This window comes from Ostrinia furnacalis, unplaced genomic scaffold (assembly GCF_004193835.3).
Source record: "Ostrinia furnacalis isolate ACB-3 unplaced genomic scaffold, ASM419383v2 OfSCF6932, whole genome shotgun sequence".
Classification (NCBI taxonomy): domain Eukaryota; kingdom Metazoa; phylum Arthropoda; class Insecta; order Lepidoptera; family Crambidae; genus Ostrinia; species Ostrinia furnacalis.
This window is the reverse complement of record NW_021137171.1, coordinates 1,112,933-1,129,130: the sequence shown is the minus strand read 5'-3', so window position 1 is coordinate 1,129,130 and position 16,198 is coordinate 1,112,933. Positions and strand designations below refer to the sequence as shown.

Sequence of the window (16,198 nt, the reverse complement as noted above, 5' to 3'; positions counted from 1 at the left end):
ATAGAACGATTACTCGATAGGATCGCAACTGAGCGATTTGTCATTATTGACGTTTAATCACTGTCATGCGTGCGATTAAACCAAACTTCAAAATAGGTAATAGGTGAATACTACGGAGGTAACGATTGAATACGCATAAAAACGAAATCAAAACAAAATCGGGCGATTAATACGTGAATACGAAAAGTAACTCCAGCGATCAAATCGCTTGTATGTCGTTGAAGTTTTGTTACGTGAATTCATACACGACATTTGATCGCCATTACCTACCATCGCATGCTGCACGCGTTGCTTTGGTCGAACCTTAACAATTACATTAATTCGTTTTGTTTTCTGTACAGCTTGAGTTTGTCGAAGAGAGTGCTTTTAGGTATGCTGTAGATGAGAGAAGCTTGTCGTATGCTGATTTCCTTTGACAGTATCTTGCCGAGTGCCACGTTGAGGTTGATTGGATGATTTTTGCACTTCCTGCTTATCTTGTAAATGATCATACCTGAAATGATAAAACAATTAAGAATTCGTGTTAAAAATAATGTTGACTTATTATTAGTTTATGATTTAGTTAATCAATCAGAATTTGAGTCAAAAAGAGTTAAAAATGCCCTGCTTCCTATTTTATGTCATGTTATTACAATATTATACATACTATAATGTAAATCATAGGTATTAGGGGAAACCGAGGTAAGTTGAAACACCGTAAATTTTTTAAAACTTAAACGTGGCTTGAGTGACAAATGCGAACTGAGGGGCCAACGGGTTGATAAGAAGCAGGGTTTTAGGTAATTACACAAAAAGAAATAATAACTTAATTTTATAAACCTTTATTTAATGGAAATTGTTATATAACATAACATTTAGCTAATTTAATTTATCCTTTTGAATAAGGCATATTACTTATTTATTAACACACTGATATTGAATCATGTTGATTAAACGAAAACCTTAATGTTATTTTAATGGTGCGTCCAGACTGGGCGAATTTGCTCGCGCGGCGCGCTGGTCATCCTGCTCACTCTGCTCTTGAGTGAGCAGGAAGTTGAGTTTGCCGCGCGAGAAAATTCGCCCAGTCTGGACGCACCATAAGAAGAAAAAAACAAGTTTTTTGATACGCATTACTTAATGTATCACAGTATTGACAGTGAAAAGTAAAATAAACATACATTTTAAATAACTTAATTCCTATTTTTTAATTTAAGCCGAGACCATAAATAAGCAACGAGAGCTTTAAATCGTTTTAATTTAAATATTTCTTAATTATAACGTAAGCTTTATTACAATTAACATAAGAAAGCAAAGTTACAATCACTATAATGAATTAATTATAAGAAAAGTTGAAAAAATATTAACTAATTCTTTAATAAACTCTAACCACTTTCTTTTGTAACAGTTTCAGGAACTATGTTATCAATCTTGTCAGTCGTGTCTAGTGGAGGGTCTGGATTAATTTTCTTAGTACTATCTAGAGAAATTTTAGAAATATCTGGCTTTAAAGCCTTAACAATTTCATTTTCATTAGATTTGTCTACTGTAGTTTTCATATTGTTAACACCAGTTGTAATGGCTTCACACAACTCGTCTGTTGATTTTTCACCAGTTTTATTGGCTAGAGGATCTTCAGTTTCCATACTTTGATCACCATGGGAGTCTGAAGTAGACGGGACTGAGGTAAAATGGAAATCTTTTATGACATCGGCAAGTTGATTTAGATTCTTATTCTGAAGTTCAGTTTCTTCACCGTCCGATAGTATTTCGATGGGTGCTTCGTCTCTTACTACCTCAATGACGTCATCGTCAGAAAGGTTGTCAGCTGTTACTTGTGTGTGTACTTCGCTTATTTGTAAATTCATTACGCCGTTGTTTTCTGAAAAAAGAAATATTTCACATTATGCATAATTCTTTGAACTAAGCAGTATCTAACGACTATCTAAAAATATTATGTATTAACGTAAAAATCTTCAAAGAACTAATTAGAGCAAGTTTTTTGTCGTCCATATAATAAATACTAATTTTGTCCACATTATGCAATACTAGATTTGGAATCCTTATTAGTCTTGTAAATTGTAATTTTACATTGACATTTAACTATGAGTCTACTCTACATAGAAATACGTAATTGTCAAGAAATGTTTATTTGTGGTAAATCTTAATAAGCACAATAAATTTTGTCACAAACATTACACTAACAAAACTAAACATTGTATTGAGATAAATAAAGGGCAGAATCTATGCCAGAGTTTAAATTTACACAAAACATAAAGTAACTTAAAAAAGAAAAAACTTTAAACTCCCAGCGCCGCAGTCGGGAATGCAAATGGTGCCCAAAAAGCTGGCAGCATTGCCACGTTGTATGGCCAGGCTTATTCGTTGACTGAAACAGCTGCCAGCCTTTTGATCACCAGATGTTTTGATGTTATGCATATTTGACCCCTATGCCTCTTTATCTCTAGAAAGTACAACAATATCAGCGTTGTTGTGTTCCGGCAGTTAGAAGTAAGATTGGCAGTTCCTCCGTGGTTGAGGATGCCGGGTGAAGCTCGCTTCCACCTTCGGCCTGATCATTTCTTACCATCAGGTGAGATACAGGCTAAGAGCTTCCTCATTATGAATTAAAAAAAGTAGTTTTTCTGGCAAAAAATGCTGTCATCAGCGTACACCTTTTCTTAGGTTGTTCACACTTTGAAATATCTCCCATCACCTATCCTTACGTACTTTGGTGGAGTGTGGTTATGGTAGTCGCCATAAAATGTTACTCTTCCATCGGTTTCCACCTTAAGCTTGGCCCTGCACTTCCCCCTCAACCTTCGGGAACAAGATAAGTATCTTCGTGAAGACTCCGAGTACGAAAAGGAATAGTTGTCGTATAGGACCACAGTTTTGTTGTCGGTCAATGTTATAATGTTGAGTTCACCTGAAAATTGTAGCTTTATAATAAACTCAACTACCTATCGGCAATCGTATAAATACAATGAGAAGGTAGGTATATAAAAATGTTTTCTTTTTATTGAAAATTACTACAATGTAAGGAAAGAATAATTACCTACGAAGCTTTATTTCAGCATTAAATACAAATAAACACACAAAATAAGGAATTTGAAAAGTACCTATACTAATAAATACAAACATTTTCAATACTAGTCCAATAATAAAATTATTATACTAGTTGAATAGCCATTATTTTTATTTTATGTAAAAAAGAGAAGCTATGCCATCGTAAAAATATCTTTTGAACCAATCAAAAAAAGATGAAATGCTATGATGACACTTTTTCTTGAACTTATCCATACTTATTGTTTGCAAAGATCCTAAAATAAAAATTTAAAGGCAATTGCAAACTTAAACTAATAGGACTAAAATAAAGTGTATTAGAGATTCTAAGCCAAACCCTTAACTCTGGTTTAATCTATACTAATATTATAAAGAGGAAAGATTTGTACCTATTGTTGTATGTTTGTAATTTTGTATGTTTGTAATGAATAGGCTCAAAAACCACTGAACGGATTTTGATGAAACTTTACAGTATTATTGTTCATAATCCAGAATAACATATCTATCTATATATATAAAAATGAAACCCGTTTCGCGTTGTCACGGCATCACGTGTGAACGGCTGAACCGATTTCGATAATTCTTTTTTTTAAATGTTTGTGGAAGTCCAAGGATGGTTCTTACGGAAAAAAATATTAAGAAAATCTCTACGCTAAGGCGGTACAAAGTTCGCCGGGTCAGCTAGTAGGCTATAATTTATGACGATCTGTGACAAACGAAATTTCACGCGTGCGAAGCCGTGGGCGGAAAGCTAGTTAATAATATACATATAGCCTGANCATTTGTTACCAGACAGCTTCAGTTTAGCTGGACAGCCGCTTATTTTCTTCTTGGAACAGTACAGCGTGGTCTTCGAGTACCCTTGCTTAGAAAATGTGTGATTTCTGTACAGGATCACGGATTTGCCTAGTAATGGAATTTCCTCGTAGTAATCTGGAAGCAAAAGTTAGTTGCAATAAGACTTAGAAAATAAAACTGTTAAACTATTTAGTTCTAGTACCAGCGAATCGAGATGCAATAGAAATAAATTGTTACCGCGGTCTCATGCGACCGCTTAGGATCCCACGGGCTAGCAGTTTGAAGCGTTGGAGATTGTACATTATTATCATCATCATCATTTTAGCTACAGGAGGTCCACTGCTGAACATAGGCCTCCCTCAATGATTACTCAATTTACGAGATCGAATCAGAAATGAGATCCGTAAACTAAATAAAGTCGCTGAAATAGCCCGATGGATTAGATTTAGAAAGCTGAAGTGCCTATGGGCAGGGCACCTAATAAGCAGAACTGACAGCCGATGGGGCAGCAAGGAGATTATAAGATTGACAGCAAATAAAAATGTTGATTGATGGTAAGTAAGTATAATCAGCAATGGTTCATATAAATGAAATAAAAATCGACGTAAAGTAACAGAATCAAAACACACTCAATAGAAATATTAAAAATATTTATTTAAAATTTAAGACATTTCAACTTGTTAATTCAACACTTACATTATTAATTGAACGCATAACTGATAGACGTGTTAACAGTTAAAATAGAGATATGAACTAAAGCTTCGGCCAAATCAACGCGTGCTCTCGCTTCGGCGATGGCGATGGGCGATCACTGCGCGTGCATAGATCCCCGCGACCAATAACAGTGGCCTAATTTACGTATTTTGAAACTTGAAGTCAAAATATCGTTGACGTTTAGAAGTCGTCCTATTGAAAAACAGCCCTAAATACGTATTCACGTGTCATTTCTATTAGACTAAGAGCTAGTGAACGCCAGACCTACGTTATTTTATAAAGGCTGAAAGTTTGTCAGCGCATGCTCCCAACATAGCTAAGAACCATGGCCAAACATGAAGTTTGGGTCGTGGTGGCTTTGGCAGACAGACGGTACCAAAGGTGTGTAAAATACCAACTTAATTACGTCAAAGTATAAAGGCTGATTTTTTTATATTTCCTTCAAAATCTTATTAGAAATGACATTATTCATTGACAGACACCTACCATGGTGGAAGCCCTTAGCCAGACACCTTAAAGTTCATGAAAATGTATTCCTACTTACGTCATACTATAAAAGCTGATATTTACATAAAATATTTGAACCATCATTTGATAAAATTTCCTCATCAGCCAGACACTTCTGATGGTTCCTTCGCCTTGCCAGACAGCTTTTAGGGTGGCTGAAAGTGCGAACGAAATATTGTATTTTGTACTTTTTCTTAAGTTACTCAAGTATTTGAGTCTGTAAATCATCACATATTGATGAGCTGATGATAGAAGGTTAGTACAACTCCTTAAGGCTTAGGTAGGTAATCCCTAATTTTAAAGTGATTACCTCTGAAAGTTGCCTAGAGTAAAGTTCTTAGCAACATTAGCATTACCTATGTTAATGCTAATGTTGCTAAGAATTTTACTCTAGGCGTTTAGCAACTATTTCGAAGAGAAAATTTGTGGCACCATATTTTCCGTGTATATAAATTCTAGTGAGGATTTGGGTTGGGGGTCCTAATTCAATATAGAATTGTTATAGAATTATTTGATACTATAAATTTGATTATACTATGCATAGTAATAGATATATCGTGATGGTTTCGCTGGAAGAATACTCTGCAGCGCAACAACTTTCAATAACAAAATACGGCGAAACCTGAGACATCATTTTTTTTAAATAGGACTATAATTTTATAGAAATTTCATAGATTTATTTTAGAAACTTACACTAGTTAAATCAAAAGTAGTTCTGCCGGGGAGCATGACGTGAGTTATCCTACAACTCCTAAGCGTTAAGGAGTTGTACCTTCCATCAACATGGGATGATGACTAGCCGATGCAAACACCCAAATAACTTTAGAAACTATACTTTTATATACTGCTTAAAGAATTGTCCTCCAACTCCTAAGCCTTAAGGAGTTGTACTTACATTCCATCATCAGCTCATCAACATGAGACGATGATTTACAGACTCAAATACTTGAGTAACTTAAGAAAAAGTACAATAAACAATATTTATAGTGCCTCGCGTTCGCACTTTCAGCCACCCTAAAAGCTGTCTGGCAAGGCGAAGGAACCATCAGAAGTGTCTGGCTGATGAGGAAACTTCATCAAATGATAGTTCAAATATTTTATGTAAATATCAGCTTTTATAGTATGACGTAAGTAGAACTACATTTTCATGAACTTTAAGGTGTCTGGCTAAGGGCTGCCACCATGGTAGGTGTCTGTCAATGAATGACGTCATTTCTAATAACATTTTGAAGGAAATATCAAAAAATCAGCCTTTATACTTTGACGTAATTAAGTTGGTATTTTACACACCTTTAGCACCGTCTGTCTGCCAAAGCCACCACGACCCAAACTTCATGTTTGGCCATGGTTCTTAGCTATGTTGGGAGCATGCGCTGACAAACTTTCAGCCTTTATAAAGTAACGTAGGTCTGGCGTTCACTAGCTCTTAGTCTATATAGAACGATAACTCGATAGGATCGCAACTGAGCGATTTGTCATTATTGACGTTTAATCACTGTCATGCGATTAAACCAAACTTCAAAATAGGCAATAGGGAATACCACGGAGGTAACTATTGAATACGCATAAAAACGAAATCGAAACAAAATCGGGCGATTAACAAAGTAACTCCAGCGATCAAATCGCTTATATGTCGTTTAAGTTTTGTAACGTCAATTAGGGCACTGATCGCGTTGAACTTATCGCTACAAATTCATACACGACATTTTTTGATCGCCATTACCATCGAATGCTGCACGCGATGCTTTGGTCGAACCTTAACAATTATTATTAAGGTACTTGATACAAATAAGGNTATGAGGTCGTCGGTCCACCTTGTGTGTGTGGTGTGACAGGGCAAGCTATATTGACATTAAATGTACAAATGCCCAGAAAGGGACTACATACTAATAAAGAATTGGAATTTATTATCTAATTTTAACATACGTCCCATCGTTGGCTTTGTGGAAAACTGGAGGTGGGTGGTTGTGTTCAGAGTGGGCATACAATATAAAAACGCCTGTACTGTCCATCTTCAGTCGCGCCTTACACTTCTTGCTAAGTATACTGGAGCAGACCAGCAGACGCTTCCCGTTTCTGTATGAGTACGAATAGTTCTCATACATTGCGATGGTGGTCCCGCGGGTCGTGGGAAGGAAAGTCACTGCGACATGAAAAATTATTAAGATTAATTAAATATTTAAGCGAAGAAAGTACAAAAGACTTTATTTCATAGGTGAAGAAATGAATCTCAAATTAAGATTTTATTTTTAAGAGAAAAAATCGTTTATTACATATTGTAAGCATAAATTAAGTAACANAAGTAACATTAACTTTATTTTAATTGGTATTGATTGATACAGATGAAGTAGTTACAGATGATTATAACGCTAACTAGGATAGAGTATAACATAGTATGTCTTGTGACGTCGCACAACATCACTCGTATGGTCTTTGTTGAGAAACAGTTGAATGAAATGCATCAATCGAATGCCTCAGTTGTCTAAGCTTTGGCATCGATTATATTACTTTTTGCTTTGAACTAAGAAACTGAGAATATTGCTGACTCGATCTGCAGGATCCCTCACATCCTCTGGCTCTTCCACCCGTCTGGTGCCAGCTTCAAACCTTCCAGGATTCAATTCCCGGTAGCGTCTGTAATAGCGAAGGAATTCGGGGCCTTCTTCATCTAAAACACAAATACATAGAACTTTGAATTCTATTATACTCTAGTAGGTCCCAAAAGATAAGAAGACATGTAAAGTGCCATAAGGGCTACCTTTTCTTTTTCATTATTTACTATATTATTATTTTGACGTTCATAAGTGCCACTTAGACCACATCTAAAATGAATAAATATTTTTGATTTTTGATTTTATTGCCATCAATCTAATTCTACAGATTAACAAATAGCAGACAGTAATAGCTAATCAAAAATATAATTACAATCAAATTATTAACAAACAAATTTACAAAAATATGCCTAGCCAGGCTTGGATGCGCGCCACGATAATGTCTAATCGTCGATTTTAGGTCCGCTATACACGGACAGCTTGCAACAACTAGTATCGACAGCTTCAAGCTGCGAATGCGTAGCACACTGCAGTATTCTGCCAACCGCTCGAGCAGTTGTGACTGCTTCGGGCAGTTGGTAGAACGGTGAAATTCCATCGTGACTATGACTGGAAGAGCAGTCCGTATGTTGATCAATGGCTAACAGCTGCACAAGCTATTCGTTTAAGGCGGTGTCTTCGCCAACAAATGTCTAAAATATCGTCTAAAACCGATAAAATGCCTCTAGATTATCGTGGCACCCAATCCTAGGCTAGATGGAGTTCTTCTATAAGTACAACTTTACATTTAAGCAAAATTTTCTCATGTTTATAACCTAACGAGATTCCCATCAGCTTTTCTAATCAACTTGGGCGGCGGGTGATTGTGATACTTTAACTCGTTGATCACCTTCTGGTCAATAACCACGAGCTTAGCCCTGCAGGTGCCTTTCTTGGAGCAATGCCATTGTGACTTGGTTGTTCTAGAATAGGTGTACCCCCTGTAGACCAACAGTTGCCAACCGCTTCGCTTACTCGGCACGAACTCTAAACCTTGAGGAATTCGACAGCTTTATTGGTTGCAAATAAAACTTTCAATTTGTCTTAGTGTTTGTATAAAGTAATAATTCTACTTTTTCATAAGGATACAGGTGCGATTTATGATGGAGCTTGAGACTATCTGAATTTGGGAATCATAAAGGGATATTATCATGTACCAAAATAAAAACAAAATGTGCCTACAAATACATGTTTGTTCTCACACATCAATTGACATACTCGTACTTTAACGAAACACGTTCTCTAACTACTTACATCTAAATCAACTTATGGTCAAGCAAATACTGTTAAATACTTGTAGGGAATACTATTAACTATTAAAAGAAAAAAAAACAAACTCCTTTTCTGTGTAAAATATTCTCGTCTCTCTATAATGTTAATAGTATTTCAGATGTGTATATTGTGTATCTGAATGAAAAAATATTAAACTAAGTACAAAGTTTTCTTTATTCTTTTTGTTCGTAATATTTTATTTTTTGTGTCAAATAAAGATTTTTCTATTCTATTCTACTTACCTACTACTGTAAGATTAATTTCATGGCTTTTCTTAAACTACGAGAAGGTTATTCATTCATCTAATTGTACCTATGATTACCACACAAATACTTACAGTACAATAAGTACAAACAGCTTCAATGGACCAATATACATATACTTACTTGTTGAATTGCTATACTATTTAAGAAAAAGAAAGATGCCGTCGTAACAACCAATTTCCCCATTACAAAACCCTGTCTCCTCTCCAATGAAAGAAGATAATAGACCAGCTAGGTGCAGCTCTTAGACCCGATACAATTTCCCCGTAGGATCTCTGTACAGATTCGGAGGTTGGTGGTTATGTTCATTAAGTTCGTGGACATCGTCGTTCTCCTCGTCAACGAACAGCCTGGCCTTACACCCAGTTGCCTTCTTCGAGCAGTACCAGCGATTCTTCTTGCCCATATGCGCATAAGTGAATCCTTTGTACACCAGCACCTTGCCGCTGCCACGTTGGCTCGACATGTATTCTATAACTGTAATGTAATTAAAATAGTTAGTGGAATCCTTTTTTAAAGAAATTAGTTCTCTAACAGCCAGACTAAATAATATGCAATCTCATAAGGGTACAGATATGATTTGCGATGGAGCAAAAAATAAAGACCAAACGGACCTAAAATAAGTATAAGTTTATTACATCAAGTAGGTACATACATATTTATCGTCGTGCAAATACTCTTTACAAATACCTAGTTTCTTTATGTAATATCTAAGTAGACGGTGCTAAATATGAATAAAGGAGATATCCCTACTTAATATTATACATGCAAGTAACTCTGCGTCTGTCCCTCTTTCACGCCTAAACCACTGAACCGATTCTAAAGCATAGAGATAGTTTGAGTACCGGGAAAGGAAATAGGATAATTTTTATCATGATTTTTTGGAACAGCGCCACGCGCAATATTGTTTTTTGTGGCAGACAAAATTTCACGCGGGTGAAGCCGCTGGCAAAAGCTAGTAAGGAATAAAAAGACCAACTCCTAAACTCGATACAATTTCCCATTGTGATCTCTGTACAGATTCGGAGGTGAGTGGTTATGAAATTCATTGTGTTCCAGGACATCGTCGTTCTCCAGAACCAACAGCCTTGCCTTACACCCAGCTGCCTTCTTCGAGCAGTACCAGCGATTTTTGTTTCTCATGGTAGCGTAAGTGTAGCCTTTGTATACCAGCACCTTGCCGCTGCCACGTTGGCTCGGTATATACTCTAGAACTGAAATATAATTTGATATTACTCTGTTTGTTAATGGGTTAGTAGGTAAATAGTTCCGTTAAGCTAAAGTAATATGATATGCGGGTTCACCTCACCACAATAGTCCAGCGTATGACGGGGTTCTTTCGATTTACCGAACCTGAAAGTTTGGAAAGGGATCAACACCGTATTAGAGCTCGCATCGCCTTTCACGCGCTGTCAATCGCGAGGCGAGGCGTTTACGTTACGATGCGGATAGTGTGCGTTGCAGCATGGAGTTTCATACAAACCGATACCGTTACGATCCCTTTCTGGGTTGAAAATGTGCGTGCGACATCCTTAATTGATAAACTGACAACTTAAAAAGGCAGAATGGTTTTTTTTTTAATTGCTTTGTGGCACTCCTTGTGTGTGTCTTCCCATGACTAAAGAGTACAGCGTCTACGCTCTTAACTCCTCACAAAACGAACTAGTTTTGACTATCACCAGATGAGATCGTGACCAATTTACCTCCAAAGTAAGTGAAATAAAAAATTGAGAAATTGTTATATTTGTTGTATTTTAAACAGCACCATTATCACGCATCGTCGGTCGGTCGCATACATCGTGCGTAAGTGATTCTTATCTATATATATAAAAATGAAACCCGTTTCGCGTTGTCACGGCATCACGTGTGAACGGCTGAACCGATTTCGATAATTCTTTTTTTTAAATGTTTGTGGAAGTCCAAGGATGGTTCTTACGGAAAAAAATATTAAGAAAATCTCTACGCTAAGGCGGTACGAAGTTCGCCGGGTCAGCTAGTTCATTAATACTTATGATATTCTCGGAAACATTTTTCCAGGCATAATCCCGGAAACCCTTCGCAATTTGGGCAGCCAAAAAGTACATTAACTCTTTTTTTGTATTTTTTGTAACACACTCTGCATCTTTTTCTCAATGTTCTTCCAGATGACTTGAACAAAGGTGCGGGTAGATGTACTTGTTTACCTAATGAAAAAGAAAAAATGATAAACTAAATTTTAATATTGTTCTCTTTATATTTTTTACAGTTAATTTTAAAAGTAAAGAAGCAATATTATATTTTCACAGTTACCTTTTTTTATTTTTTCACTTATTTTTTTATGTGACAGGAGGCAAACGAGCAGACCTAGACGGTTTATTTTCTATAGTTCTGACGATTTTAGACTCCAATTTGCCTGTCATAAATTTTAATATGGTGAAATAAAAAATTGTGATATTGTTATATTCATTGTATTTTAAACAGCATCAGTATCACGCATCGTCAGTCGGTCCCGTACATCGTGGGTAGGTGATTCTTTTTAAATTAATACTTGTGATATTCTCGGATATTCTCCAGGCATAATCCCGGAAATGCTTCGCATTCTGGGCAGCCAGAAAGTACATTAATTCTTTTTTTGTATTTTTTGTAACACACTCTGCATCTTTTTCTCAATGTTCTTCCAGATGATTTGAACAAAGGTGCGGGTGGATGTACTTGTTTACCTAATGAAAAAGAAAAAACGTTATAAATGTTAAACTAAAATAACTAAATTTTAATATTGCTTTCCTTATAGTTTTTATAGCTGGTTTTAAAAGTAAACAAGCAATGTTATATTTATTCTCAGTATTTTTTTACATTTTTCAACTTATTTTCTATAGTTCCTTCTGACTAGTTGTTACAAAGTTACAAACGTGACAGTTTAATTTCTAAATTGATTTCCCTCTGGTGTTTTTTGTTTATTTTATAATTGGCAGCCAAACCGTGGCCAAAACTCCTTTCTATAGTTCCAAAATACTGAACTGTCCTGTGCATGACATTGACAGTGGGGCGCCACCGTCAATACCGAATCGCTAGTTCCGATTTTTGCCATGTTGGAAACCATATAGTTGAACGATGGTAGCGCCCCCCTGTCATTGAGTTTGGCGGGACAGTTCAGCGTGGGTCATCTATAAGACATTTATACATAGGTATTTTACTTCTATTGTTTTATTTTGGATTCCGTATGGGAAACAAAACCCCGATCATCAATTTCTTCATCTATTTTATTCCATATTAGTCCCGCATTTTAACGAATTGCCCGCAGCTCGTAACGTGATATTTCGGAGGGTCATGATTATGATTGTTGTCAGCCGATGTGATCTGATCGTACTGGTCCATGTTGACCTTCGCTCTGCAACCCTTTCTCTTCTGCGAGCAGTACCAGAGGCGTTTCGAGTGGTTCTGGGCGAAGGTGTAACCAGCCAGCATCAGCAATTTGTTCTTCAGGCCAGATGGTATGAAGACGTAATCTGAGGCTACGAATAGATTAAAAGGGATTTAAACGCGTGTAGAGATTCATTTCTTCAAAAAGCTCAAAACATGAGATGCAGATATCTTTTATCTCTTACCAGCACTTCGAGATCAACATTACGGCAAGTGGCACAAAGAAGACATGCAACCTCAAATTGTGGAAACCATTGAAATAAAGACGGGCAATATCAACAATATTTTTATTTTTATTTTGTTTAAACTTTTTTATAAAATCCATCAAAACTTTTTATGTATTTCGGTGGCATGTGGTTGTGCACCCCCTTAATTCGAAGGACCTTTCCACTCTCAGGATCCACTCTGATCCTCACTCCACAGATGCCCTGCGAGCCCTTCGAGCAGCGCAGATATCGCCGTGTTGGGCCGTGGTAGGAAAAAGTGTAGTTTTGGAACATTATGACAAACTGACCATTGTTTGTAGGCAAAAACGACAGGATGTCTGAAAGTGAATACAAATGTTACAAGTTAAAGTCATCACCATCATTTCAGCAGCAGGACATCCGCTGCTGAACATAGGCCTCCTCCAATGATTTCTATCTCGACCGGATGGTAGCGGCCTGCAATGGCCTGACATAGCCCGACGGATTAGTAAGCTGAAGTGCCAATGGGCAGAGCACATAGTTCGCAGAATGTTAATACTTTGTTATCTAATTATCATTATATTGACAATTTGACATGCAAGATAACCTTTGGAATGTATTCTGTTAGCTTTTAAGATGTTTGAATAATAATAAATAAATGACAGCCGATGGGGCAGCAAGGTTCTGGAGTGGAGGCCACGTACCAGAAAATGCAACGAAAATCCATCCAAGGTGAGCCGACGACATCTTAAAGTAACCATCTATGTATTTATAAATACCTACCGAATGTAACTGTTGGGATGGAAGTAAGTACCACGTGTCATAATATAATAAAATTTTATTTTAATTATACTTAATATTCTTTCTTTTTTAGATTAATTTTGTTTTTGTGCTCTCTTTTTATTACTAACTCTCCAACAAGTACAATATAATAAGCTTTTTATGTTGCATATAATCCGGTCTCTAGTATTAAAACTTTTTAATTCATTTTAAAATTTATTTTCTTTTGTTTTAATGTTCACCAATAGTGAAAGAATCTTAATTCACAATACAACAAACATACACCACAAAACATACACACAGTTATATCTTAAATACTATGGTATATACAGCCCGTTGGCTGTAAGGATACCTTGAGGTATTGGGTGATTATGGTCATTCATTATTTTAATGACATTGTCATGTTCGTCTATTCTCAGTTGGGCTTTGCAATGACCGCGGAACGCTCTAGAACACCGCAGAAGAGTTTTGGATTTTCCCAGACATGAAAAGGTGTATCCTCGGAACCAAAAGATATTTTTTCCATTGCAAGTTGTAAGACGTTGAAGTTCATCTGGGAATAAAAGTAATGACAATGTTATGTAACCTCAATAAAAATTATAATACAATATCGTTTATTTCACACACACAACACATCTACACTTTTATATACAAGCAGAATATGCACACACTCAACAATTCCTAATTTCCTTTCCTATCTTTTGATTTATTGTATCCTTATATTGCACTTCTGCTTAGTCGTTCTAATACTACTTGTAAATCGTGATTCCTTCCTCCACATGACAGGCAATGCGTAGTGTGGAGATCTGTCTTTTATTTTGTACTACTTGATCTGGCAAATATTTATAATTTCATTTTCATTTCTCACCATAGCCGTATAAAAACAAGGTACATTCTAAAACGTGGCTCACTTCTTAATCGATATCGGGTCACTTCTTAGCCTAGGCGCAGACCATAGATTATTCTTCGTCCGATAGTTTAGTCGGGCAGTTGATCAGTATGGGCAATATATGGAAGTGCGCACATTACACCGATTTGATTTGGCTGATTCTTCATACAAATTAAAATCGGGCCCAACTATCGGCCAACTAAAAATCGGTGGTCTGCGCCTAGTCTTAGTGGTACCGATAACACTCAAACATTAGCGGTAGCATGCATACTAAACTATAAACGATTAGGACGAATGGTGGAGCGTGTCTTCGTGGATGACACTATCTGAAATAAATTGGATCAGAAAGGTAAAAAAACTTCTTAATCCATTTTTTTTAACTTTATTTTCTTTTAATTTATTATCACACTTGCATCATTATGTTGCCTGTTTCTGGCAAATAAATAAATTTGAATTTGAATTTACACGTAGGCTTTGGTTGTAGTTTGTACACATAAATCTCTTAAATGCTATGGAATATACAGCCCTTTGTCTGTGACTATACCTCGAGGTGGTGGGTGGTTATGTTGATTTGTTATTTTAATGACATTGTCATATTTGTCTATTCTCAGTGTGGCTCCACATTGACCGCGGAACTTTCTAGAACACCGCAGAAGAAATTTGGATTTTCCCAGATATGAATAGGTGTATCCTCGGAACCAGAATATATTTTTACCATAGAGAGTTTTGAGACGGAAAAATTGATCTGTGGAAGAATAATAATGTCAATTTAAAGAGGAAACTCAAACTCATTCTAGAATAGATATTTTAACCACTAAGCTTTTTATGACCCACCAGAGAATTCATGCTGCCATTGGTAGATATTTCTCCTATATTTTTATGGATAGAAATAACAACAACCGTCTTATTAAACAATTAGTTGATGTTTTCTTCGTCTCAGTATTTTTGGAAAATGAATTTGGCCGCGTTTTCTTACCTTATAGACAATAAACATTATTATTATGGGCTTATCATCTAAAATTGATAAACCTCGATAAGATTTTATCGTAGCTTCTTTTAGAAAAAATTCTATTCTTTTCTTTTTTTCAAAAAAGATATTGACGTCAACGCAGATTCCAGTCACTCAATAGCTTAGCTTTTCGCAGTGGAAAAGTTAAAAATAATAAACAGCACTTATCAACTTTTTTATCTTTATTATGAACCTAACAAAAATAATTAAATATTAACCTAATAAAATATTAACGTTTTTTTTATAAAGTCTATTAGCTAATCTTCTACCTACCAGGGATGTTCGTGGTTATGTTCCCCGAGGACCTTCAAGACCTTCCCGTGATATTTCAGGATTAGTTGAGCTCCACATTCATAAGAATACATTTTGCTAGGGTAAAATAAAACATCAATAATAATTTAATTTATTTAATGCCTTAAGAATTAAAACATGCGCATTCCGCCAATCCTATAAATGTTTATAAAATCTAAATACAGGCGTTGTTATTATTAAAAAAAAAAAGTGAAAGTGCAAAAGCTGAAGTTGAAACCAAAAAATATTTACGCAAACTTAATTTACCTACCACGCTAACTTTATTCAACACGAAAATCAAGTTTTCATGATCATACTTGTACAATGTCAATGAGTTACCACAATTACTACTTATTATATAATACAAATTACATTTAATACAAAATATTAACGACAATGCCTGCTTTACAGACCTACCAATAATACAACAATTAGGTAATAAATGACCCGTAGGT

The 16,198-nt window shown here is 35.8% G+C and overlaps 1 protein-coding gene across 1 annotated transcript; it reads right to left on the bottom strand.

Annotated features, from left to right (window-relative positions):
* Positions 1-1,203: 1,203 nt before the first annotated feature.
* LOC114362979 (uncharacterized) lies at positions 1,204-1,857 on the bottom strand. Its single transcript, XM_028318567.1, has one exon. It carries the CDS (start codon positions 1,845-1,847, stop codon positions 1,365-1,367), a length of 483 nt encoding a protein of 160 aa, XP_028174368.1. The 5' UTR covers positions 1,848-1,857; the 3' UTR covers positions 1,204-1,364.
* Positions 1,858-16,198: the final 14,341 nt, after the last annotated feature.

Coding starts and splice junctions, on each gene's coding strand:
- LOC114362979 (XM_028318567.1), bottom strand. CDS start 1,847: ATGAATTTACAAATAAGCGAAGTACACACACAAGTAACAGCTGACAAC.